Below are 25,920 nucleotides of genomic sequence, written 5' to 3' on the forward strand. Positions count from 1 at the left end.
GCTTGGAACGCCCCTCTTGCTCGGCATTGGTGCATGGCAACTAAGCATAACTGTGTCTTCGCTGTGGTTTCTTTGTTCATCTCAAGTCATTTGAGCGTGTTTAAACCGTTGGGTTGAGGGGATGGCAGCTAAGCACACTGGATGATATGCTACATCGGGTCGTGGTGACCATAGAATGAGCGACCCATTGAGAAGTCTTTCTTCAAAATACCTATGTGACTGTATCCAAAGAAGCAAGCCTGGGCTATTTGAGCAGCTTGCACAAGTAATTTTTCGTTGTATAAAATTCAGAAGAATGAGAAGAATAGGTGAGCAAAGGACTGTCGCGATTTCATTGAGACCCCTCTCAACGTTCCAGTTCCGTGCCGGAACCCCAAAGTCCGTCAGCCACAAGTTCCCCGGTGTGCCACAGCGTGGCGCTAACTGCAGGCGGCTGAAAGTGTGGCTGTGGGGAACGTGGCTCAGGCATTATCTTTAGGTTTGGCCTCAAAGCACCCGGATGAGGGGCCTCATTTCCACGAAGTCTATCAGCCGATGGAGCCACCCCGAAAACCTTGGGTTGGCCTGATAAAACTCAGAGAAAGTCATCAATGTGGTTGTGGCTGGATGGCTGACTATGTATCTGGCTCATACAAAGTCTCCGCCCGTCCCGATTGAGTCTCTGCCTAGGCATCGGTTCCTTTCGCTTCACATCACCTCATCAACCCACCAAAACGATGCGACCCGTCAGTCTGTTTGTGCTTCCTCGCGAGCTTCGGGACCTCATCTATGCATTCTATGTCAGCATCGATGGCGGCTACGTTTGCGACACTGAGAGCTTCATCCGAGGAAAGCTGAAAGGAGCAAAAGGAGACCGCATCCACCTGTCCCTCGTCTACACCTGCAAGCGCGTCGCGGAAGAGATGGACCGCGGCGGTCTTGCCTTGCGCCTGAATACCATCACTTTCTCGCCCATCTCCGAAGAGTCACTCGGCTGGCTCGCCGGCAGCTTCCAGAGGAAGAAGGACGCCTTGGATCGCACAAGGTTGGCAATGCTTCAAACCGTGGGGTACCGCATCCCGGACGCCGTTTACTCTGAGATGGCAACGGCATATCCGCGACTTCTGCCCTTGCTGGACCGCCTGAAGCGGGAAGGGCGTCGGTCGTCACTTGAAGCCACGCTGTTGGCCATGGAACGCCGCGGACCCTATGGCGAAGCTCCTTCGGTCTACCGCGAGTTCGTCAAGGACGTCCTCCAGAAGTCGTCAACCTGCGATAGCAAATTCCAAGATGCCGTGCGCAATTACTGGCCCGAGGTCGTTGAAAGGACGCCGGATCGACGTGTATGGAATCCTTTTTCCATTGTATACAGCACTATCGAGCCCTGGACGATACCATCCGATACGCAGATGCGCAGGCTAGAATCAGAGCTACCCGTGCACCAGAGTCATCGCGTTTGTTTGGAAGCCTATCGCTCGATCTACCGCTTCTCGGCTGCTGCGGCGGCCATCTACTTTTTGGAAGCCATCCCCCACGAGAACCGCACCCACCTCCGGAAAATCATCCTCGACGAGAAGAATGAAGCTGTTTCGAACCCGGAGTGCCATGCCCGAGGCCTCATACCTTTCTGTCAGGAATACCCTCTTCTCCGAATCGAACGACGTGTTTCGCTATGGAGGAACATCTTCCAAGAAGACGTCAACTATCTTGATCCAGAACGGCGATGTGTGCTCAAAGATCGACCTACTCCTGCCTTTCTCAACTCGGACCAAATCACAGGCAACGTAGCGTCTTGGATTGTAGAAGCCATGGCGCTGGTCCCTGCTGGCATGCCCGCGAAATCCTTCTCCCTCCTTCTAGACGGAGACCCTGCCCCGACGCTGTGCTCCGAGATGTTCCAGTGTATCGTTCAGCGAGATGTTGCCTGGCAGCTGGCCTGGGATATGTCTTTGAAGAAAAAGTTGCTACCTGAAATCACATGGTTTGAGAAGAAGGGCGAATCTGTTATCAGGCACGGACATTACACAAACACCGATGTCCACCAGCATCAGAGATTTCCAAGTTTACGAAAAGGGTTCTGGGGATATTTCTTCGAGGACTTTCCGCAGGGCTTCAGCAACATTGGGAAAGAATCGTTCCCTGTGCACTGCAACTTCGATACCGGCATTGCTTGCGATGTCGAGGACATAGTCATGCAGCATGGCCGGTGGGATATGCGCAAGTGGGAGCAAGAATGGTTCCGACACCAGCCACCGTGGTGGGAAACAGCACCACCCCTGCCGGAGTGGATGGCTCTTTTGGAAGAAAATGTCATGGAAGACATGAAATACATGCCATATTTGAAGCGTATGAATGGATTGTTGGCATAGAGTAATGGGGAGGGAATCGGTGAGTGGCCCTCTCATTCTTTTCACAGAGCACATCGTAGGGCGCATGGGTAGTAGCTTCATGTAATCAAGGTAATGTACGTGAATCAAAAAGCCGAAGGTGAGTGAGCAGACTTGACGTTGAAACCGCCTTGAATTCTCTCCAGCAAGTGGCAACAATCCTGGTGACATTCTTTCGTGAAGCAATTGCAATATCTCAAGCCATAGCCACTTCCATGATGGCAATGCAAAAGGCAAGAGGAGGAGAATTTTCTCTCTGGAAAAAGTTGGACAGGCTATCACCGGCTTAATATGTATTGGGTGATATAAACTATCGCAACCTGAGAAGGAGCAGCAGATGGGAGAGAAATCGAATCATTCGTCATGCAATTTTCCGTCCGTTCTACACCGCAGCGAAGGCCAAACTTGAAGGATGAGAAGTAGTCAAGGCAATGTTTATCGCCATGGACTTACTGCCATAGATGGAATATACTGAGTTCCTCTTCCCAAGAAGAACTTTTCCCACCACTCAGTGGATCAGATTGTGAGGCAGGAGCCATTATTAAGCGAGAGATGTGACGTCAGTGTAACCGTGGTGATGTCTTTCAGCAGCAGCTCAGCCATGCTGCCTTTCACCCACCCGCCCTTTGCTGCCTGAACCACCACCACCCACCAACTCTCTGAATCTAGCAAGAGGTCACCCGACTTACTTCCTTCCTTCTCTTTCTTGATCACCACGCTAGTCCGCGCACAAAACTGAATTGAATCAAAACAAAAAAGAAGCTGAACCGAAGACAAGCGAGACGAAATCCTGCCCAGCCCTATACGCCTTCGACCGACCGCCCTGCCGCCCTTCGACCTATACCCTCTCTCTCAGACGATGCATCCTCTAACCTTTCTCTTCTTCCTTCTCACCCACACACAAACCTTTCATCTTTCTCTTTCACACACCACAACAACCACTTCCTTCAATCACTACCACAAAAAACAACCATCACCACTTCAACCTTTCACAACTTCACCCTTCAACCAAGCCAAACCCCCTTCACAACCAGTCAAGATGAACGTAAGTTTTTATCCCACTCTCCATTCTCACCTCTTCACACAATCTCACAATCTCTCTAGGGTTTCACTGCCACCGCCATCCTCGCCTTCACCGCCACCATGGCCAACCTCGTCGCTGGCGCTCCCGCCATCAAGGCCAACGGCACCCGCCGCAAGCTCACTACTACCTCGATCCCCACTGTCACCGACACCACTTCCACTTCCACCTACTCCTACTCCTGGCCCACTGAGAACTGGCCCACTGGTCTCCCCATCCCCGTCCTGACCACCATCCGCCCCGAGGAGCCCACCTTCACCCCCACTCAGGTGCAGTCGTACAGCACCGTCTTCCACACCCGCAAGAAGCTTCCCCAGACTACCTCCACCGCCGACGTTGACGTCGACATTGAGTACGTCACCGTCACCCAGGTCGTCGAAGTCCCCGTCACCACCGTTGGCGTCTAAGCTTCTTTCTCACACAAGCATGGTCTGGTATTTGGGAACTTTCTCAATTTGGCAGGTGTTTTCAAGGATAGGGCAAGGAACATTGGGAAACGCAAGGATTTGGATTTGGCTTTTGGCGTTGCGCGGAGGGCTGGAACACATGGGCTTTGGTCTTTCTTCCTTTCACTTTTCTTCTTTCTTGGGGATGGGAAACACTTGGCACCCTCTTGGAAGGGCTGGACATGCAGCATGGGTTTGGCTTTGGGATTAGGCATACGAGATTCTGCAGCTGAGGCTGCAAAGACACAATGAGATCACTCTGACATACACTTCTTGACCACCTTTGTGATGCTTTGTGACTCTGTGGATGCTTTCTGTTCATGATTTTGTGAATGTGTTTGTTCTGCTGCCTTCTTGTCTCGCCGCTTTGTTGCCCTTTGAGACCATGTTCTGTGAGGAAGTCGCGATCGGGAAGTTGTGATGCAATTTATTTTGGTAGATCTACGCTGCTTGCTACTACAGCCTCATCAGTCATCCGCAGATTCTTCTACCTCATACTGCGAAGTTTACTAAGGCTTTCCATGTACCATCACTATCTAGCGACCTGGATTCTTTCTCATAAAATTCGTCGGATTTGTGCTGTCTGGGACACATCTGTAGAAGAGCAAAGCCACCGTCGTCGCATCGTCTGGTGACAAGTAGGCGCAGCGAGCCTGTTTCCTGGGCTCAATGGCGTCAACACGACGGTCGCCATTTTCCGGAACAATTTATCCTCGTAAATGATGGTGGGTGAAGCCTTCCAGAAGCGATTAGACGAAACGACAGGTCGACGATGTTATCGTAGACTTTGACACCGTAGCTGCCACCGCTGTGAATGAGGTCTGCGACGTACTCGTCGACTCGACGAAACATCCGCGGGGAACTTCGTTCGGCAGTACGCAACGGTCGGTCGCTTGCTCTCCCTCAAACGGTACATGCTTATCGCGGTAGTTACTCGGCGAGGAAGGCACGGCTGGCGACACAGCCTGAAGCTGCGCTTGATGGCATTCGATGGCTGATGAGCGGGAGACGAAGATGATCGTAATGATTCTGAGGTGAACTTCGTTTTGGTAGCGGAAGACGTGTCTCCTACGGTGTCGAGCAGGCCCTGTGATGGGCTTCACATGAGGGTAGTTGTCGACTCTTGTAGTGCGCGAAGGACGCAATTTTGGCGCCTGCGAAAAGTTAGCTGATTTGTATTGCGTGTGTGGGCGGTACTGTATGACAGGCGCGATGCTCATGCTTACCTCCTTTTCACTGACGGATTAGCTCATGGCTCGGTGACAACAGCTCTGCCCTGTACTGGACCGCGGCACGCCTCCAACCATGTGGCTGTCTATGGTGCTCTACCTGGCCAATCGTCGAGGGACGGGTTCGAAGGCCCTGTGCATGATGTAGTGCCCAATGCCGATCTCACGCAGTGCTGAACATGTCCCACAAACTCGGAAACAACTCGTCAATATCCGGAACACTCGTGGACACGAACTCCTGAAGCTCAGGCATGTCGACGGGCTGCTCAGCAATGCTCGCGGTCGCAGTCGATGAAGCAAGCTTCTCGATAACCTCAGAGTACTGCGCGATGCAAAGATCGCCGAGATCCCAGGCCCTTTGTCGGTGCGTCTGCAGCGCGGACATCAGGTCGCGCGCCAGCTTCAAGGACATGCTTTGGGCCAGACCGCTGACGGTGTTCTCTGTCTCGAGCGCGCAGCGAAGCAGGAACTTTGTCGTCGACGTGAAGGCGAACGTCATCAGCGGAAGCCAGTAATCACCCAGCTGCGGCTCCTTCAACTCCTGAACCAAGAGCACAATCTCTTCGGCCGCGCGACGGACTTCGAGGTAGCAGCGCATCGGTATCGAGGAGGTGTGGTCAGCGTTGGCGGCTTTCTCTGCGTCGAGCTCCCATTTTCGGAGGAGGAGCTTGATATAGAGGTATGCGAGACGGAGGTTGGCTGACCCGGGCATGTCAAGGCTGTCGCCGCCACGGATAATTCGTCTCCGCAGAGGGTTGTCGAGAGAGTCTTCCCACTTTGTCAACAGGACCTCGAGATCCCATGGGCCACTGGTAAATGTCTTTTCGAGATCGTATATGCGCTCTAGGTATTTGTCGAGGAACTGTGCCAGAGAAACGAAGGCGAGGTAAACCGAAGCGGCGTTGAGATCGAGGGTGCTGGCAGCTGGTCCACAGAGCTGGTCCACTGTCGGGAGAGATACATCATGTTGACCACTTCGGAGCTGTGGGGGTGTGCCGTACGCAAGACTCGACCTGCGTATTGTCAGAAAGAATGTTGCCTCAGATCAAGACGACTCACCACTTGTCGTACACAAAGATGGCCCACCAAATCTTTGTCCGTAACAGCTTCTCTGATTCAGGAATGTCCCAGTCGGACGGGTCTCGGTTCAAGCCGAGTGAGTGGGCCAAGGAAATTGCTGATCCCAATTGTAGGCCATTGCCTATGATTGAGGTCAAAGGTCTTCCAGAGATATTGAGGAGAATGCTGAGAAGTGTTGAGATGCCGGGTGACAGATGGATCTCGGAGTAAAGGGCGTCGTTGGCTTGATTCCAGATGAACCTGGTGTCGGGGCGGTGGTGTTCGATGAGAGTCGGCGACTGGGCCCAGTATGTCATTGTGTGAGCATACAGACACGATAGCAGAGCCGGGGCGATATGATTCCTGTCCTCAGCGTAGCGCTTCTCGAATGACCGTCTGTCTAGCAAGGGGAAGCATCTATTGGGCTTCTCAAAGAATCTGGAACGACTGGTCAGAGCGGAGTCCTGTGTTTTGACTGCTGGTGATTACTTACAACTCAATCACATCTGGCAGCAGGGGCTCCAAGAGCTTTTCAATGACTTGGCATTTCAAGAAAGCAGGCGTCCGGTCATTCGGGACGCCAAGAGGTTGCTTTCGAACAGTGGTGAAGACGACAGGCTTGCGACCGCTGCCGCCAGGTTCTTGACGTGGGCTCGTGCCGGATATCCTCGTTCGAATGCCTCGATTGAGTACAGATGAATCATTGGAAAGGTACGTTGACAGGATCTGAGTGTCCTCGATATCCGCCGGTCCGACAATGTGTGCCTCATCCTCGCCGCCCCCGGCGATGGGCTCCACATAGTGTCGATCACGCGGGGAGCTCGGAGCCAAAGCACCGTCCGGCGACCGTGATACACCTGGAGCCGGAGGCGGTACAGTCGGCAACGGCAGTGTGCTGAGCTGAGAGACAAGAGTGGTCTCCGAGGAAAACGTCGTCTGTGGCGGAGGAGACAAGGCGCGGTGGCCCAGGTCGCTCGACTTGCGGGCTTGAGCGGTCCTCCATGCGCTCTTCGGCCGCGGCGAGGTCCCGGTGGCTGGAGCTGGGGGAAACTCGCAGGATGTGCCGTGGGCACGACATGTAAGACAACTCGTGCCGGTGCGATCCACGTTACACCGGGACTTGCGCTTCCGACAGGCCAAACATGCCGGCCGGAGGTGGGAACGGTAGGGGCGCTCCGAGGGAAAAGGAACTTCGCCAGCCTCGTTCGACATGATTCAGGCTGTCAAAAAGGCTTGAAAAATGATGAAGTTAGGCATTATGGCCAAAGTAAACGGGTTGGCCGTGGACTTGGTCAACATGTTGCCTTATCTGGAGCATCGCTGATGGCGGAGCTGAGTTTCCCGAGGTGAAGCTGCGAGGTTTGCCGAGGGAAAGATGGTGGCTCGTGCACGATGCTTATCTGATTACCATCGGCGATAAGGCGCAAACGCCGATAATAGGTATCGTCTCACGATTTCCTCCTCCCCCTCCTCTCGACCAACAACCCCCTTGCCTTATTTTCAACGGCAGAGTCTCGAATCCCAAACAAGAACGTCTTAATGCTGTCGACTGCCATTTCTCAACTATCAGCAGCCTCTCAATTCCGCAACTGCACTCGTTTCAACAGGCCACTAGGGAGCTGGATTCCCGTCGCAGCCATGCCTCCCATCGACGCCTTTGCTCCTAGGAGCTCCCGCTCGCACGCTCGCTCCAAGATGCACCTTCTGGTCTCTGATGTCGATTGATACTGGGAGCAGCTGCATCATAGGTAGAAACTTTCCTGAAGGACGACGATGAACAAAACGATCGCGGTCACCATTGCAGAGTGCGCAGTCCTCAAAGTTTTCCCATCCAACCAAGAGAACACCAAGCTACGCAGGACAGAAAGAAACGCCAGAAAAGATGCGTCTTCTCGAGTGCGACCAGAGGATTATTGGTGTGAGTTATCCCTCTACCTGCCGAAGCTGATGGCCTTGCTAACACGAAGCCAGTCAACCTTCGGTCAGGATTCAGGATAGGAGTCACTACCAAGGTTACCCATGCTCACACCAACAACCTACGCTGGACTGCATGTTCTCTTGCATGGCCTTACCTCCTGTTATTCCCGCTGGCGAGCGTATCAGAACCTTTCTGCCGCTCGGTCTAGGCAAGTCCTCAAATCACACATCACTGTCGGCGAAAGCCACGAGCTCGAATCTGGGATTCCGAATATCTTCAAGAGCAAGTTTAGCATTGCTGGCCACGGGACGGCGTTACCGTTCAGTTGGGTGTCCGGTCTCACAATGGTCGCAAAGACCAGGGGCCGACGATGCCACGCATGCGCATGCTGGGAGCTGCGAACACCTCGTGCTCCGTCTCCCGCAGTCCCGATCGAACCTATGACTAGGCAGCCGGGATGGGCCAATATTGGCGGGGAACAATTCAGTTGCCGTCCTGTGGCCTCCCGGCGACTTGCATCGTCGAGTGCATCCAATCCTCGGCCGGAACGCACGTCCTCCCGACGGGCTCGTCAAGGCATTGAAAAGACGTTGCGAACACAGAGGGATGCTCCTGACCTTGAATGAAGCACAAGACGGTATCACAAGATGCGGCGAACTCGCGAACATCGAAGACGTCGAAGACGACGACGTGGTCATTATGTCCACCGTGTGCAAGGCAAGATGTGAGAACCGTCCCCGGTGACTGCCGTCGAAGGCGACAACATTGAAGGGTCGCAACGAAAGGAACTTTTGAACTTCTAGCACCCATGTCTAGAGCCATTTACCGGCTGCAATGAGCGCCGGGGTCTTTGAGATCGTGGTGCGGGATGACCTGGTCGGGCATTCGGTGGAGTTAGGCATTTCCATGACGCTCTGAAACGACTCCAGAAGAGGCACAGTTGTACTGGCGATATTTACAGCCGAGGCTTTATGACCCGTTGCCAACAACAACTGCAAAGCCCCAACGAGCAAACCTCAGGCAATAGACGACACGGCGCGTGAAGCCGGGGTTTGAGCCAATCTCAGCAATTATTCCAGCCTTGGGGGCAAGATCGCAGGGTCGATCACGATTGTTGTGGAACAGCCTAATCATGTGCAGGGGTGCTCTCGAACAGACATTCGCCAGCACCCCGGGAACACAGCCTCTGCACTAGAGACGAACATGATTTAGCAGACGAAAACACGCCAACGAATAGCACAGAATCCTTCAACTCAATGCCGCCCAGTCAGGGGCCATTTGAAATTCTTCAAGGAGGTTGACGCGTCGGAAGCATAACGATTGCATCTTCAGCAGCGTAGCATCCGGCACAACAGGGAAATATGACCGAGATCGGGGATCGCCCGTGACCCACTGCCCCTCGCAGGAGTATCCAGAAGCCGACGGATCGCCGTGGAGCACTGGAGCATACGCTTTCTTTTCTCCCGCAGACCATGCCAACATCAACATCACTTGTTGGAGCATGAATCCTGCCTTTTCCCTCCTTGCGGCTGCGTCCGTCTCCGCTGCGAGCAGGCAGGGAGGCGCATGGGACAGTTGTTCGCAGAGTCTCATGACTGACGGAAGCTTACAGGACGAGTCATCGTAGGTGCCACGCCGCCACTGATTGCCATCCACGGTTGAGGATTCCCTGGGGAGACGAGGCCTAGCCAAGGTGTTTGCTGCCGACAGGGTCCATACATGACGGAGGGAAACGTCCAAGAACTTTGAAGTGTTTATTCCAACGCAAGGCCGTCAGATGGTGGCTGTTATCCCGCCGGTCGAGACCGACTCAGCAGCAGTGCAGGGCCTGAAGCTTCTGCCCAGCATGTCATGACCGCATACCGCCTCCCCATTGCCAGCGTCTCATCGCCACGATTCAGAAATGCATCCTTCGTTTTCGGCAGACAGCAGCCAAAGGACCCCAGGAATATCTGCCTAGAGTTGCGGCTTAATTCCTGGATGGTGGGATGCAGAAGAAGGGATGTGGGTAGTCTACTTATTGCAACAGTCGCGAGTCAGTCTCGCCCCCAACGAATAGGAACTCAAGCCCGGCGTCCGATCTTTGGCTCCATGGCATGACGACAGGGCAAACCCATGCGCATCTCAAACTCTCCTTCCACGATCATTCTAGAACGTGACGTTTCATGCGAGCTGGACCAAAAAGGCCCCCCGCCCCCTCATCACTCACTCAACCATGGTACTGCCCATCACGTTGTCTCACTGGTTCAACCGATGGTGGCTAACCAACCTAGCGCCTGACAAAGGAGCGCACGGCAAATTCAGTCGCCGAGGAGTTCTGCTCCGCCGACGGGGATGTCGCGGTGGTGGAACCCATTACACAACGCCAGCGCCTCGCGGAGGGAGAAAAAAAGGGGTCGCAAAAACAGGGCAATTATAGGCTTGCGCTGTTGGTCTATGGCATTCTTGGCCATGGTCCGATCATGCAGAAGGAGATCTTAATGTTCAGCCCCCCGGACAATAACTCGCGAAGCCTCTCTCTTCGCCCCTGTCATCACGAATGGAGCCATCCCTCCTCCAGGACGTGTGCCAAGTCGGGACGTTAAAAAGAAAGAGGGGGCCCGCGCCAATATAGGGCTGCCGCCGCGGCTCGCGATATTAATATCCTGTTTCCTCCTGGGCCTTTGTTTCCTGCCCAGACGGAAAAGAAAACAGAAAAAGGCTTGGTATTGATGCCCAGCTCGTGTCTTGGCCGTGGATCGGCTTAGCTTGCCTACCAGCACAGCAACCAACCTCACGACCATGGACGCTGGCCTCGTCTTAGCCGCCGAGGGCGAGGGTGCAACACACAACGTCACGGCCGCATACCTCGCCGAAGACTCAGGCGACACGCTTATCGGTATCTCCATCGCCTTCGCTATCCTCACGACGCTGTTTCTCGGCCTGCGACTGTACGCGAAACGGTTCACAGCGGGCGGGTATGGCGTGGACGACTACTTTCTCGTGGCGGCGTACATCGTCGACCTGGGCATGTGTGCAGTGGGCATAGGTAAAGTTTTCCGGGGACCGTCGTGTGATGGGGCGATGGGGAAAGTATCGCTTGGACTAACTAGTGGGTTTTTTCAGTTATGGTTCGGGTGGGCGGTGTTGGACGACATGTTGAATTCGTCGAAGAGTTTCACCCGGCACTCCTGGTCGGCTGGGCCAAGTGCATTCTGGCCTTCGAGATTGTCTACTTCGCGTCCGTGGCTCTGCCGAAGATGGGAATCGTGTGCCTGTACTTGCGCGTGTTCAACTGGAAGGGCGGAATGCGGACGACTGCGTACATCCTCTTGGCGACGCTCGCGGCGACCAGCTTGTCCTTCATCCTCACGGCGTGTTTCCAGTGCACGCCGCTGCCATTTTGGTGGGATCGGACCATTCCTGGCGGGAAGTGCATCGACGTGCAGGCATTCTTCCACGCGCAGAGCATCCCGGGCTTCGTGTTGGACTTCTTCATCATGGCACTTCCCATGAAGACTATTTGGAGTTTGAAACTCCCCACGCATAAGAGGATAGCGTTGGTCGGAATCTTCATGGTTGGCAGTTTGTGAGTCGTTCTGGACCCTCGGATGAACTTTGACTGACATAGACGCAGCGGTGTTGTCGCGTCAATTATTCGAGCAGTCACCTTCTTTGGCACCGCCGCCTTCACAGACCGCACATGTACGTTCGCCCTCTCACTCAACAACCCCCGCAGACAGAAACGCTGACCATGACCAGGGGCATCCGTCGCACTCGTCGGCTGGAGCATCATCGAGACGGGAACCTACATCATCGCGGCCTGCCTACCGCACCTCCGGCCCATGATCTCGCACTACACGCCGCCATGGCTCAAGTCCATGGTGCGCAAGACGCTCTCGCAGGCCAGCAACTCCATGTCCAAGGTCACGACCTCGAAGCACTCCCACCCTCGCCGCGGCGACGATGAAGTCGAGCTCACGGCGCGGTCGCGAAAGCAGGCCGCCGACGCGGAGAGTGTGACCGGAGACGAAGAGCGCGGGTACGCGGGCATGCAGTCCCCCTCCGGCACGACGGTCGAGGTGCGCAAGTCGGACGAGATGGTCAGCGGCGACTGGGCGCGGCAAGGGCAGATCCGCGTGACGACAGAAGTGAAGCTCGAGCGCGTACGGACGTCGGCTTTCTTGAAAGAGTAATGACCTGTGATGATTCAGTGTTGATAGTAATGAGAATCAGTCAAAAGATACGCAGCTTCACGGCATTGTGGAAATCTTGCTGCCAAGGCAGAAACCGTTGTGTCGCTATTAAAATACAGGGCCCATCCCGACCGCCTCGCAATCTTTATCTTGATCATCGAAAAAGTCTACATCTTTGACCGTGCGCCTTTAGCCTCTGCAGGCCCAAGAAGCTCATCCGCGATCCCTCGTCCAGCCGCCCTCCCCGAGAAGATGCAGCCGCCCAAGAAGGTTCCCTCCAAGCTGTTGTACCCATGCACACCACCACCGCCGAACCCAGCAGCTTCACCCGCCGCGTACAAGCCAGGGAACTTCTCCCCATTGGCCTTCATGACGTTGCTCTCCAGGTTCGTCTCGATGCCGCCCAGCGTCTTGCGCGTGAGCAGGTTCATCCGCACCGCAATGAGCGGGCCGTGGGCCTTGTCGAGCAGCTTGTGCGGCACCGCGATGCGGCTCCTCTTGTCCGCCCAGTACGTCCTCCCGTTGTTGATCAGCATCGCCTGCGCGTCCTTGGAGTACGCGTTGTCAAACTGCCCGTCGCGCAGCTCGATCGTCTCGCGGATGTCGTCGAGGTCCAGCACCGGCCCGCCGCGCTCGCGCTGCAGCTCGTTCATGCCCTGCACCAGCTCCGGCAGGTTGTCCCGCACCACAAAGTCCTTGCCGTGCTTCTGGAAGTTCTGCACCGGCACCGTGCCCTTCTTGCCAAACACCCGCGTCAGCAGCTTCCACACGCTCTTCCCCGTCACGTCTGGGTTCTGCTCCGAGCCCGACAGCGCAAACTCGCGCGCGATGATGCTCTGGTCCAGGATGAACCAGCTGTAGTCGTACCCCGTCGCGCAGATGTGCTTCAGCGTCGCGAGCGTGTCGGTACCCGGGAAGAGGAAGGGTGGCAGCCGCTTGCCCGTCGCGTCGAGCCACAGCGAGCTCGGCGCCGGCAGCACGCGGATCCCGTGCGCCGGCCAGATCGGGTCCCAGTTCTGCAGGCCCTCCGTGTAGTGCCACATGCGGTCGCGGTTGATCACGTTCGCGCCGACCTGCTCCGCGATGCCAATCATCCGCCCGTCGACGTGCGCCGGCACGCCGACGACGAAGGTCTCCGGCACCTTGGGCCCGAGCCGGTCGACGGGCCACGCGGCTTTCACGGCGTCGACGTTGCCCCCAATCCCGCCTGAGGTGACGGCGACCGCGGAGCCAAATATCTCAAAGTCGCCAACGACCTCGCGCGAGGATTTGACGCCGCGGGGGGAGTTGTCGGGCGCGAGGACCTTGCCGCGGACGCCGATGGCGCGGCCGGTGGCCTCGTCGGTGATGATCTCGTCAACGCGGTGGCGGAAGCGGAACTGCACGACGCCGTCCTTGGCCGCGCGCTTCACGGGCTCGGCGAAGACGCGGACGACCTCCGGACCGGTGCCCCATGTGACGTGGAAGCGCGGGACGGAGTTGCCGTGGCCCTCGGCCTGGCCGCAGCCGCGCTCGGCCCAGCCGACGTTGAAGAGGAAGCCCATGCCGCGGGCCTTGACGTAGGCCTCCATCTCGTCGGCGGCGAAGTTGACGAAGGCCTCGGCCCAGCGGCGCGGCCAGGTGTCCTCGGTCTCGCGGTCGAACTGGGCGGAGCCGAACCAGTCGCGCATGGCGAGCTCGCGGGAGTCCTTGATGCCCATGCGGCGCTGCTCGGTGGAGTCGACGCAGAAGATGCCGCCGAGGGACCAGAAGGCCTGGCCGCCGAGGTTGGCGTCGTTCTCCTGGTCGAGGATGATGGTGGGGACGCCGCGCTCGGAGAGCTCGAAGGCGGCGACGAGGCCGGCGAGGCCGCCGCCGACGATGAGGACGGGGCGGTCCTGGAGGGCGCGCTGGGTGTCGGGGGACATTGCGGCGAAGTGGGGGCCGGCGGAGGACGGGGACTTGGAGGAGGGCCGCGCCGGGGAGCGGAGGAGGATGTGGCGGACGATGAGCTTGAGGAGCCAGGCGGAGGCGCCCAGGCCGGCGAGCGCTGTGAGGGTTTGGGACGGTGTTTGCGGGAGGGAGGAGGAGAGGAGGGACATGACGGGTGCCATCGCGGCTGGTTGTGGAGAGGTGGCGGTGGGTTGCGTGTCTGTCTTATTGCTGCTGCTGACCCGTGGTCGAATTATCCGTCTGACGGGTCTTGGCTCTCTTCGGCCGTCGAGCTGGATTGAGCTGTCAGCACCGAGTGACGCTGTGCCGCGATGGTGCTCTGGTGGAGGTTGTGGTGGGATGGATGGATGGGTTGGAGAGAGTGCGGGGAAGAGGAGACGGATTGACCAGAAAGCAAGTGCAGACAGCGAGACTGGCGTCTGGCTGCTTTTGCAGGATCCGGGCGCTTGGCGTCGCGGGCGGCGAAAAGAGGCGAGAAATGTGAGAAAGGTGAGATGAGGTACGAGGCGCAGGGGAGGGAGGTCCGCGGAAGGCCGATCTGCGACGCCGTCTGTTCCGGCGCGTGGGGAGCTCGGGGAGTTTATTCCTCTCTTCCTGTTATCTACGGCATAGGAGGATGCCTTTTATTAATACGAGGAGCAACGATGGGTACTCCCCTGTTGTTGCATCTGACAGGCGATGTGCTTGTGAAGATGGTGGATGATCAGGAAGCAGAGGCTCTCCATGACAGCTCTCGGTCGGCCGAACAAAAGAAGAAGCTCTGGCATCCGGAATCTGGGAAAACGCAGCTAAAAACGGCGAGCTGCAGGGGCCAAAGGTGTTCCATGCTGCATCGAGTCAGTTCAGGGTCCCTGTTCTCCCCCAAATTTCCCCATGTCTTTTCGCGTTTCTTCATTGTGCGGGGAACCTTTCATCGTCCGAGGACCCCGGACATGCCTCGGCTTGGTCCCAGTGGCATGACACTCTCGCCATCTTCACAATCTGTAAGCATATTTCACATGGTCACATCGAACAACAAACTCATCAACCACGGTTTCATTCCGTTAATGCGACATAACCCAGGTCATCTTACTCTTGCACCTTGACCACGACCTTGCCAAAGTGGCCGCCGCTGTACAGGTACCGCAACGCCTCGTCCGCCTCCCCAAACGCAAACACGCGGTCGACAACCGGCTTGATGCCCTTGTCCTCGTAGAACGCCACCATCTCCTCGAACCGCTCCCGCGGGCCGTTGATCAGGCCCTTGAGAGTCACCGTCTTGCGCAGCGCCAGCAGGTTGACGTTGGTCCGGTCCTCCTCCGAGTCCACCTTGCCCGAGAGGTACCCGATGCACGCGATCGTCCCGCCGAACCCGATCGCCTCGAACGACCGCCGCAGCGTCTTGGCCCCGCCCGTCTCGAGGATGATGTCCGCGCCCTCGCCGTTCGTGACGGAGTTGACTGTCTCGTCCCAGTTGGGCTGCGTGCGGTAGTTGACCGTGTAGTCCGCGCCGAGGGCCTTGGCCTTTTCGAGCTTCGCGTCCGAGGAGGACGTGATGAGGACTTGAATCATCAAAATCAGCCTCTTCTCACAATCTCATGACATTATAAACATACCTTTCGCCCCGGCCGCCTTGGCAATCTGCAACCCGGAGATAGCAACGCCCCCAGTCCCCTGACACACCACCACCTCCCCCTCACCTCCCGGCTGTCCCAGCGGTCGGAACTGGTTAATCGCCATCCACGCCGTCACCGCCGCAATCGGCAGACACGCCGCCTCCTCGTCGCTGAGATGCTTCGGCGCGCGCACCAGGCCCGTCGCGGGGAACACGCGGTACGTCTGCAGCACGCCCTCCAACGGGAACCCCAGCCCAGACTTCATGTCGGCGGCCTTGATCTGGCCCGCGAGGTGCGTCTGGTTGAAGATGGACACGACGCGGTCGCCGACGGTCCAGCCGCTCACGTCCGGGCCCACGGCGGCGATGGAGCCGCACATGTCGGACGCCGGGACGAGCGGCTCCGTGGCTTCGGGGTTGATTGTCTTGTGGTGGCTGTAGAGCCCCATGGCGACCTCGGTGTCGCGGTAGTTGAAGCTGACGGCGTTGATCTTGACGAGCACCTCGTTGGGCCCCGGGGAGGGGAGGGGGGCTGTTGCGCGGAAGAGGTTGGCGAGGCCATCTTGGCGGGTTTGCCAGCGCTGGACTTCGGTAGGGGCCATCTTGGTTGCTGGTGATGTGAGATGAGTGAGAGTGTTGCGAAACGTTTGTGAGGAACAGCCTTCTTTCGTGAGAAATCGTTGTCGCCGGGCCTGGATTTATGACGCACGTATTAGAAATCAGATCCGGCTTGTCTCCGCTGGCTGGTGGACTGCGGTGTGGACCGGGCGGGGACCCCGGCGATGTTCGATGTGTTTCTTGAACCCGGGGGCGGCACCGAGTCAATTGTGCCGGACATCTTCGGCGTTCCGGGATCATTCACCGAGACATGATGTGATCTTTACGGTAGCTGTTCACCCACGCCGGTCAGCTATGTCGATGAGCGTTCGTTACCGTGCGCTAAGTCTCGTCAAACCAGCAGTCGATATCCTCCGATTTGTTGGAGGACACACGGCAGAGAGCCCAGACCAAGACGTTTGTGTCCGATCATCTATTGGACCATCATTTCCTGTTCATTACAAATAACGTCGTCGTTGGATGAGCGAAAACGGGCCAACGGGCCAAAGCCAGCCAACGCTCTACATCATCGCCACCCGAGCATGCTTCTCTGCACAGAAGGCCGCAACGCTTCTTCAATCTGTCAGAGCTCCTTGAAGATATTTCCCGTGCGCGGGATTGACCACAACCGCCGGTGAAGCAGAGCCAGTACGTGACCTGCGGCGCAACGTGGTGTCTAGTAATCGCGGCCCGTGGATCAGACGAAGCATGTGCCCTCAACAAAGCTTGATCAAGCACATGTGTGACACACCAAATCACAACATGAGAGCCTTTTCTGTCGCAAGTGGAGGGCTGCATTTCAAAATAACTCGTCACAAATCGCAGCCATATTGCAATTTCATCTGGAGCTGAAGATGACCTAAGTTGTGTTTACAAACAAAAAATAATAATGAATCTATTGAACGCCGACGAGCTCCAATCTGAGTGGCTCATTGCTATGACCATCGTCCGACCTTTCCAGATTACACATCGCCCGCCCCCCTCCCGCCAGAAACAACCTGAACATGCATCTCCCAACCACTTCCCCCGATGCTGCAAACAATTTCCCACAAAAAATGCCATATGTCCGAGTGTTTGCATCAGCTACAGCGCACAGAGCCACTCACTCTTGCTGTCCGTTTTCACAGCGTTTCCGTTTACGCCTTGGGGCTCACGTCAATCTCCCTCCGCCGGATCTCGACCGTCGCCTTGGCGTCGGTCTCATTGGTCAGGCCGAAGGTTGTCGTCTTCGGCTTGTAGTCACCGCCCGTCAGGCGCCAGTCGTACTTCATGATGAGGTGGCAGAGGATAATCTTGATCTCGTTGGCGGCGAAGAAGCGGCCGGGGCAAGCGTGCTGATGTATGTTAGCCATTTGCAATGCGAGATGAGTTACTAGAGAAGCAACTTACCTGGCCGTGGCCGAAACCGAGATGCTCGGGCGATGTGGACACGAAATGGGCGGCGCCGTCGTTGCCGGCTCCGAGCCTCTCGCGCAGGCGGAGGTAGCGGTAGGCGTCGAAGCGCTGGGGATCCGGGTAGACTTGCGAGCTCCACATTTGCTGGCAGCTGACGGTGATGCGCGCGCCAACGGGGAGCTCGAGGCCGTTAGAGAGGGTGACGGGCTTGGTGGCTTCGCGGTGCATGGCGGCTGTACACAGTGTTAGCGCAAGTCATGTAACAAGAGATCGGAGATGAACTCACCCATGCTGATGGGGTTGATGCGCTGGACCTCCTTGAGGAACGAATCAAGAACCTTCATCTTGTACAGGCCCATCTTGTTCCATCCATCGGTGCGGATCACATCGCCGATCTCCTTGCGGAGAACGTCGAAGTACTCGGGGTTGCGGGCAAGATCAATCATGGACTGCGTAACAACATCGGCGGTGGTGTGAATAGCGGCAAACGAAAGCCCAAGCATCGGGACGGCAGGGTCGGCGATGGGCTCCTCGGACGCCTCCTCGCACCACTCGAGACAGTCGTTGTACTCGGGCTCGTCCTCGCCGGCGTCCTCGGCGGCCTTCTTGGCCTGGCGGCGCTTCGCCACTACGGGGTTGATGATGCGGCGCGCGTCGTTCATCTGGCCCTGCAGCTTCCAGCTGAAGGGGTTGAGCTGGTGGACGACAAAGCGGATGGACTTGGGGAAGATGCGCAGCAGCTCGGACGCGAAGAAGGCGGTGCGCGCGTACTCGGAGGTGATCTTGAGCCACTTGTCGTTGCGGGCGAGCTCCTCTCCGCCGAAGATGCGGGTTGAGACGCGGGCGACGATCTTGACCATGTTTTGCTTGACGACGAGGGGCTTCCATTCTGTTTTCCGAGTCAGGGCTGTGTGAACGCTGTGCATCAAAACGTGCTACAACATACCTTGGTCATCGCCGACGATGTCGTTGAGGGCCTTTGTTGTCTCATCAGTCATCGGGACCGTCAACTTGGCTGGTCTCAAAGTTAGCGCAGGTCTTTGCGGACGTGAGATGTCTGTCTTACCGAGGAACTGGGTGAGTCTCGTTCGGATGACGTGCTTCAGCGCCGGCTTGTACGGGTTCTTCTCCCTCAGCGGCTCGAAACCGGGGAGGTATGCATGGAAATTCTACACCAGAATGTGAGCATTCCCATCTCCAAAAATTCCTCTTCTCTGGAAAGACCAACCTTGTCGAGCACACGGTCGAAGCTGAGGTCGTCGTGGTTGCGAATCTCGTTGGCGTACGGAATCGGCGGCAGGATCGTCAACTCGCCAGTCTCGGTGTTGACCTGGTACGGCTCGTCGGGCTTCTGCCTCGCCCTCCAAATCATGACGGCGCGGCCAAAGACGGCGAAATCATATTTGACCTTCAATCCTGTGAAATCCCACCTGGGCTTCGGTGCCAGCATCGGCGCATTTGACGCGATCGACGGCTTCTCCTGCTGGACGGAGAAGTAGAAGATGAAGAGGAGGAATGCTGTGATGAAGTACGGCACCGGCTTCTCGAGCGGGCCCGGGATGGCCTGGAGGGTGTCGAGAGGACCCCATGATTGAGAGTAGAGAGATTCGTTGGCGGTAGCCATGATTCCGATCAGGATGGTTTCGCCTGTCGAATCTTGGTGGTGTGGACAAAGCTTCCCTCTGCAAGGGGGAGTAATGGAAAAGAGAAAGGTACACACACACTCAAAGGAAAGAAAAATAGAGGCACAACTATTTTGGTCTAGAACAGAAGTTGGAAACAAAAAGACGCCAACGGTCAAGGGAAAACAAACGATGGGGAAGCTCAAAGAAAAGGGAAGACCGAGGTGGACAGCGCGTCGGAACGGGCAGACCTGGACGGACGCATCTTGGCAATGTCGGCGAAACGCCAATCGACACAAAAATGAGCTCGAGAGCTTCTTGGAGGCTAGCAGACAGACAGAGAGCCCTTTCCGCCTCTCTCCGTCACTGTCACTCTCTGCTACTGGGACCGGCGTGCGGCCTGCTGGGCGTTGACAGCTGGATGGACGGTGTTTGGTTTCAAGGAAGACGCAGCCGCACAGTCCGCCAAGGTCCTGTCGTTTGTGCTGTCTCGGCGCATGGACCGCATCCTCGGACGATCTCAGCGCCGATCGTGAGAGGAAAGGCAGCAGCAGCAGCAGTAGCAGCAGCTGTGTGAGTGAATGCGAGAGAGATGCACGACGGAAAGTTGGGAAGAGCCGTTGCAGGGAGTGGGTGGGCGAGAGAGTGGTGGTGCGCAGGGCACGGGGGGCGCGACCTGACAGAGGCGCCCAGAAGGAGGAACGGGTTGCTTATTCGAGGCCCTTCGGAAGGAAAAACAGACTGATCCCCTCCCCCCAAGTGCAGCAGTGCTTCGCCGCAGCAGCGAGAACGATTGTGCTGTAAGGGGAAAACCTTCGTGGGGGGTCGAGCGGCTGCAGGATTTGGGTCGCGCCACGGACGTCACGGAGATGTGTTGGGAGGAGTCCGGAGTCAGTTCCGGAGACGTGCGGAGAACCCACACGGCCGGGCGTCCGCCGCCGATGATTGAGTGAAGTCCATTTTAGGTGCCAAGATATAACTTTGCGGAATTTCCAACAGGGCACGAGAACAAACCTGAGATTTCATTCAAACTATCGACTGTTCTCTTCTACAGTCACGGGGAGAGACCAGACCCGTAACACACCTCGACATTGCGCTTGCGCGACCTGCACTAACACCGTTCGTTTTCCTCGTTCAGCTGGAGGATGTGAAAGTGGCGTGGCACGTTGTCGGGGGGCTGAGTAACGGAGGAGCAGACGGCCGAGTCATGGCAGGGCAGCTTGGAGGGTGCACACAAATGAACAAGGAACGATGTTGTTCTGGATCGATGCTGATGATCTCTGTATCAGAAGCCCTCAGGTAAACATCTCTTTCGTCTTTTCCTTCTTCTCGGCATCGAACAACCGTTCCAACGTCTATGTGAAACATGATTTGTTCGTCCTGTTTCATTGGCGGAACACAGAAAGAAACGGTCGGTGGCTGAAACATGCATGACCTTCTGCACCAATGAGCGAGAGGCACGATGAAAAACAGGCAATGTTTTCCCTCTCCAGTCGGTCCATCTTCAGACCTGGAATGAAGAGGCCTTTTTCCCAATAGAGTGAGTCCAAGCCAGACGGGACGGGACGTTGGTTTGAGTTTGCGAGGCTGATCTCGACGTATGAACACCCTCACAGTGCGAGGAGATACGTATCTTCCGGCTGCCGGTCGGTAACGTTTCTGCCTGCACGTGGGTTAGGTGCAACGGCTTTGCTAAGAGTTTAGATATGCTTCCCGAGACAACTTCAGCTGAGTTTGGGGGGTTATCGCCGTTGATGGGATATTCATAGCTCACTGGGCGACAGACAGTCCGGGACCCCCAGCAATGACCTAATCGACCGAGGATGTTCTGCCCTCCATACCGAGTGCGACACAGGTGGTGGTGTCCCGTGCCTGGTCAGGGCCGATACGGCTTCGGCCAATGGTGTGATGCTTCGAGGCTCTTTTTGGATAATTGCTAGAAGTTTCCCAAGGTAGCTGTATGTACACTCTACGTCCTCGTAAATATTGCTATAGAATGGATAGGAGGAAAATGGAACGACACAGAAGTAAGGTTTGCTGCTCCAAAGTTGTAGCCCACGGCAGGCAATCGCTTTGACGAACAGAAGATGGCGTATGAGAAATCACTGCCCTGCTGGAAGAAACTCTGGAACTCGCGATCTAAAATCAGTGACAAATAGTAAGAAAGACAGAAATGGTTCGGGTTTAACTGATACCGGGCCTGGCCTCAAGAGACTCAGCAGCGCGTTCAACAGAAAGAATGCGTCATAGATAATCCAAAGGCAAAATGTCTAATTGATTTACGTACGAATTTGCTCGAATAAAACCCGCGATAAACACGGTACGAAGTGAAAGGAAGTAAATGGGGTCATGTCGCGTAAACACGAACACGCCTCTCAGTGACACGCAGTGCTCACCAAGGAGACTTCGGACTCGTGAACAGCATTCGCTCAGCAAGCGTTTTAATGATCAAGCCCTTTAACTAGTCTTGAAAGACAGAGAACCACTCCCAGAAAAGCCCTCAAGGGTGAGCATCTGGAACACAGGAGCTCCAGGCTTGAGGCCAAGAGACTTCCAGCCGCTGACGTGCTTAGCGACATTGATCGTACCGCCGGTGGTGCGCTGAGCGCGGCGGACAGACCAGTACTGGTGGAACGAGGTGGCACCGTAGATCTCGGGGACGTTGGAGTAGTACAGGTCGTAAACATCGTATGTACCGCTGTCGCTGGTCACTGTGCCGACTGGCTTGCCGTTGCCAGGGGTGCCGGAGCCGTGGGCGTCGACAACGTACCACTCGGTCACGGGGTTGGTGGTCCAGCCGTAGGCTGCCAGGGTCCAGTCGCCGCTGGCCTTGAAAGAGCCGGAGTACGTGAGAGAACTGTGGTACAGCATGATCAGTCTTTTGAAGAAAGAACCGGAACATGCCAGTGTTTGAGCACTTACCGAGGGGTAGTAGACCTGTAACCCTTGCCGGCCAGGAACTCGGCCTTGCAAGTCCAGTCGAGTCCCCACGCGCCGCTGTTGTCGTCGCTGGTGTACTTGACAGTGGCGCCGTTGGGGCTGTAGACCGAGTAGTAGAACCCTCCGGCGTTGACGCCGTCCTTGCTCGAGGTGAGAGTGGTAGTGCCACGCTTCTCGATGTTGAATCCATCCTCCTCAGCGGTCGAGTTAATCATGTCGTGGATAGCCTGGAAGAACTCGGGGGAACGGGAGCGCAGGCCCACAGAGGCGACCTGCTCTGCCGACGCGGCAGGTGCGGCCAAGGCGCCGCCGGCGGCGAGAGTCAAGAAGGCGAGGTTCAAGAGCTTCATGGCGGCAAGTGAACGAGTGTGAAGTAAAAGAGCGGATGGGAAAGTGATTGCTGAGTGTGCTGTTAACATTAGGTCAACAGCATGCAAAGGGCTTCTTATATAGATCGTGAAGTTTTGTTTGCTCGTACCTCGGACTCCATCACTTCAGTTGATACGAAAATGGGAACCAAAGATTTAACCGCTGCGACAGGGTAATTTGCGCCATCGCATGTTGCAATGTGCCAATTAGATGAATGATGGCCAAAGCAGTAATCCGGACCGTTGGGCCCATGAGCTCTGCAAATATCGGGAAAGCTCCGAGACCCCTGCCGTGTGTGGTTCGTGATATGGCGCTTGCTATCAAAACAAGCTTTCGCTTCAGGCTGGGGGTTCTTGTCATTTCCAATGCCAAGCATCTCTGGAAACGCTCACTAAGGTGATTTGGACCAAAAGGAAGAAAGTCGCATGGTTGGCATTCTTGTGGCCAACGGCAACGTCACGAACACTTCTAGCCCCAAGCTCTTCCTTGCCTAGACATTTAATCGACAACATGACGAAACCTAACACGGCCTCTTCCAAGGATATTCCTCTCCTAACAGAACGCAAGCCGCCGGTAGCCGGTCTCCTCCTTGGTTTCTTAGAGATTAACGGGGATCGTTTGTGGAGATGGCCTGTAGCCACAAGGGATGCGAGGAGCTCGCGATGTTCGGTGTCGGTCTTGAGTAGAGCAATCTTTTCACAGGACAAATAATCACGTGTGACAGCCGGATAAAGTTCTCCTCGGAATCGGTGACGTGATAATCTTGGTGGCACAAACACTGACATTGGTAATTCAGCGCCGCTGGGTGAAATGAATGTTGAATTCATACACCTGGGCGCCCATAGCTTAAAGTGAATTTACAAAATGAGAGACACCGTCAGAAGTCGTCTGTCTTCCCATATTGGAAGGCTACACCAAACATGAATGCTTACAGCTTTGGCCATTGAACGCGATCAGCCTTGCCGCAGATCGCCTCGCCCTTCTGCTGCATACCATATTGCTTCGCCCAACTGTCCATGTCCACCCAGCCTCCATACCAGCCCCCGCAATTTTTTTTTGATGTAATCAAGGAATTCGTCGAACTCGCCACCACTACATGGGTTGTTTCCTCCCCACGAGCATGCAAACGCGACTTGCTTGCCACTTACGGCGTACTGAAGACCACCGCCAGGAATGACAGCTCCGCCGTCGCAAAAGTTCTTGAAGTTGGTTCTGACATTCTCCCAGTCGCCTTGGTTTACGGATTCACGGTAGCAGCCAAACCTCGTGATTGGCATGTCTCGGCGGGTTGGCCCAATTCGAGGCAGGAATTCGGTGACGACGGGAACTTTGATGTCGTCGATTCGAGTGACATTAACGAGACCACCTTCACTGAAAGATGCAGTGAAAATGCCGTCGCCCAAGTCATCAATCTTGTAACCGTCGTTACGTGGCATCGTGATCGAGGCTCCCATTACGAGAGCAACAGTGGCTCCTGACAGCAGAAAGAACGCGGTCTGCATGTTGAGGTGTAGAATTGATCAGTAGGTTTCAGGGGAGAATCAAAGGTATGTTGCAGTGCCTTTAGTCTTATATTTAATGAACGTGAACACCTGCAAAAGAGGGGTATTTGAGGCAGTCTTTATTGGTCTATTTATATTTGAACACTTGGGTCTTGTTGTTTGACCTCGCTTACGAATGGGGTTGCTAAGATCCATCCCGAGTAACACATGCAAGTCCAAAACGCAGTTTACAGCCCACTTCTTAATTCCCACATTACCCCTTGCCCAACATTACGACGATGGTGAACTCGTTGCACTGAGACTTGTTGTTGCTTACAGCTTTCGGATGGAGCGTATGCCCTGGAAGGCACACTCATTGGACTAATACACATGTAAACCAAGTGGCTTCTACGAACATCTTGATTATCTCCGCCTTCTGCCATGAAAATGACCATGGCCGACCACTCGATGTCTGGAAGGAGAGGATAATAGGATAGGTCTTTCACCTGTGCTGGGAAATATTCATGCACGGCTAGTGTGCAGACGTAAGAGAAGGCTTACGGCTTCGTGGAATGGCACACACACCACACAACTCAGGTTGATATAAAACCTTGTCTTAGAACCAGAACACAATGTGAAGAACATACGAAAAATCGAACCAAGATGTACAAGTACTTTCCAAAAGCGGCGATGCACCAGGTCTCAAGTCGGTCTCAGGACAGTACGTTTCACTGTGCAACCTTTGGTCGTTGGGAGGGCTTTGCAAAGACTGCTTGGACATGAAGTTATTAGTATGACTGGACACTGAATCATACAATCACAATGGCCAAGGCGAGCGATGGTGTGATATGCGTAAGGTCTTGCTGGTGTATGGTTTCCTCCACCTTAGCAACTAAGTGCCTCACATCATGAAGCTCGCATCCTTACCTGCAATCAAGAAACTCGGAACGATGCCCCTTTTCCGTTTCCAGGCACTTTCGAAATGCAAATTGGTTCAGTGCGTTTTATTACAGAGCCCGTTCTCATGACTGACATTCTGTGGGAAGCCTGAAATCTATTAACCATCTTGTTTTGATGACAGTTTTTGGATTCGATGCGGACTGATGCTTTGCAATGTTCCAAGGCGTTGGGGCCCTCTCCACTGCGATCTTCACCTTAATAGGGCCAACCGAAACTATCCGATGGTATTGACTCAAACTTCAATCCATTTGCGTGTTGCGTACACCCATAAAGGGGACAAGGTGAGTCCTGAATGCTAGTTTCGAAGTCTATTCGGGTCATTTTGACTAAAGCTAAACATGAGGCTTTCGATGTGGGCCGATTCTGCACTGGGCTTGTATCGAAGCTATCTTCTGATGTGCCCATTTCAAACATGGCTAATAGGATCCTGACATATTCAGGATATTGTACCCAAGTTGCTGCGCTTGCAGCTCACGACCCACGCCGGACATTGCATTGTGAAGATCTACCCTCAAGTACATGAGTTAATGATGACAGATGCAACCTAAACCACTGAGGGCCAGAAAAAGAAAGCAGACCGAGATAAAAGTGGGTAAGATCAGGCAACAGATAATGCTCGATCTTGATTTGCTGCGCAACGATAATCACGGCATGCAGATTGCAAGAGCCAATCGCACGTATCGAGTGCTGACGGGCTTGCAGGCTGACCACGCTAGCTGCCAGAAGCGCTATCTGCAATTTGCAGGATGACGAGTG

General features: G+C 55.5%; 10 protein-coding genes across 10 annotated transcripts; 4 read left to right on the plus strand and 6 right to left on the minus strand.

Moving 5' to 3' along the window:
* Window positions 1-716: 716 nt before the first annotated feature.
* On the plus strand, window positions 717-2,348 carry CGGC5_v008475 (uncharacterized protein; the record flags this gene model as incomplete). The annotated part of the gene is made up of 1 exon (XM_032027808.1): window positions 717-2,348. The coding sequence occupies one exon, from the start codon at window positions 717-719 to the stop codon at window positions 2,346-2,348; it is 1,632 nt and encodes a 543-aa protein (XP_031891833.1).
* A 1,057-nt stretch (window positions 2,349-3,405) lies between these two features.
* CGGC5_v008476 (uncharacterized protein) lies at window positions 3,406-3,854 on the plus strand (the record flags this gene model as incomplete). Its single annotated transcript, XM_032027819.1, has 2 exons — window positions 3,406-3,411; window positions 3,471-3,854. 2 exons carry the CDS (start codon window positions 3,406-3,408, stop codon window positions 3,852-3,854), a joined length of 390 nt encoding a protein of 129 aa, XP_031891835.1.
* Window positions 3,855-4,642: 788 nt separating this feature from the next.
* On the minus strand, window positions 4,643-7,393 carry CGGC5_v008477 (putative transcriptional regulatory protein; the record flags this gene model as incomplete). The annotated part of the gene is made up of 5 exons (XM_032027830.1): window positions 4,643-5,047; window positions 5,120-5,129; window positions 5,290-6,135; window positions 6,182-6,619; window positions 6,675-7,393. The coding sequence occupies 5 exons, from the start codon at window positions 7,391-7,393 to the stop codon at window positions 4,643-4,645; spliced, it is 2,418 nt and encodes an 805-aa protein (XP_031891834.1).
* Window positions 7,394-10,314: 2,921 nt separating this feature from the next.
* On the plus strand, window positions 10,315-10,684 carry CGGC5_v008478 (uncharacterized protein; the record flags this gene model as incomplete). The annotated part of the gene is made up of 2 exons (XM_032027843.1): window positions 10,315-10,317; window positions 10,373-10,684. The coding sequence occupies 2 exons, from the start codon at window positions 10,315-10,317 to the stop codon at window positions 10,682-10,684; spliced, it is 315 nt and encodes a 104-aa protein (XP_031891837.1).
* A 196-nt stretch (window positions 10,685-10,880) lies between these two features.
* On the plus strand, window positions 10,881-12,274 carry CGGC5_v008479 (Satratoxin biosynthesis SC1 cluster protein 4; the record flags this gene model as incomplete). Its single annotated transcript, XM_032027854.1, has 4 exons — window positions 10,881-11,127; window positions 11,205-11,667; window positions 11,716-11,783; window positions 11,841-12,274. 4 exons carry the CDS (start codon window positions 10,881-10,883, stop codon window positions 12,272-12,274), a joined length of 1,212 nt encoding a protein of 403 aa, XP_031891836.1.
* A 167-nt stretch (window positions 12,275-12,441) lies between these two features.
* On the minus strand, window positions 12,442-14,367 carry CGGC5_v008480 (KsdD-like steroid dehydrogenase; the record flags this gene model as incomplete). The annotated part of the gene is made up of 1 exon (XM_032027865.2): window positions 12,442-14,367. The coding sequence occupies one exon, from the start codon at window positions 14,365-14,367 to the stop codon at window positions 12,442-12,444; it is 1,926 nt and encodes a 641-aa protein (XP_031891830.2).
* Window positions 14,368-15,274: 907 nt separating this feature from the next.
* On the minus strand, window positions 15,275-16,402 carry CGGC5_v008481 (Zinc-type alcohol dehydrogenase-like protein; the record flags this gene model as incomplete). Its single annotated transcript, XM_032027876.1, has 2 exons — window positions 15,275-15,747; window positions 15,802-16,402. The coding sequence occupies 2 exons, from the start codon at window positions 16,400-16,402 to the stop codon at window positions 15,275-15,277; spliced, it is 1,074 nt and encodes a 357-aa protein (XP_031891829.1).
* Window positions 16,403-17,533: 1,131 nt separating this feature from the next.
* P450-1-9 (Cytochrome P450 monooygenase 1) lies at window positions 17,534-19,416 on the minus strand (the record flags this gene model as incomplete). The annotated part of the gene is made up of 6 exons (XM_032027888.1): window positions 17,534-17,731; window positions 17,787-18,025; window positions 18,079-18,681; window positions 18,739-18,807; window positions 18,859-18,961; window positions 19,021-19,416. The coding sequence occupies 6 exons, from the start codon at window positions 19,414-19,416 to the stop codon at window positions 17,534-17,536; spliced, it is 1,608 nt and encodes a 535-aa protein (XP_031892161.1).
* Window positions 19,417-21,871: 2,455 nt separating this feature from the next.
* xlnA-1 (putative endo-1,4-beta-xylanase A) lies at window positions 21,872-22,704 on the minus strand (the record flags this gene model as incomplete). Its single annotated transcript, XM_032027899.1, has 2 exons — window positions 21,872-22,271; window positions 22,337-22,704. The coding sequence occupies 2 exons, from the start codon at window positions 22,702-22,704 to the stop codon at window positions 21,872-21,874; spliced, it is 768 nt and encodes a 255-aa protein (XP_031892162.1).
* Window positions 22,705-23,651: 947 nt separating this feature from the next.
* On the minus strand, window positions 23,652-24,225 carry CGGC5_v008484 (uncharacterized protein; the record flags this gene model as incomplete). Its single annotated transcript, XM_032027910.1, has 2 exons — window positions 23,652-23,708; window positions 23,872-24,225. 2 exons carry the CDS (start codon window positions 24,223-24,225, stop codon window positions 23,652-23,654), a joined length of 411 nt encoding a protein of 136 aa, XP_031892163.1.
* Window positions 24,226-25,920: the final 1,695 nt, after the last annotated feature.

Source organism: Colletotrichum fructicola, assembly GCF_000319635.2.
Source record: "Colletotrichum fructicola Nara gc5 chromosome Unknown KSG_Nara_v1_contig04, whole genome shotgun sequence".
Lineage (NCBI taxonomy): Eukaryota > Fungi > Ascomycota > Sordariomycetes > Glomerellales > Glomerellaceae > Colletotrichum > Colletotrichum fructicola.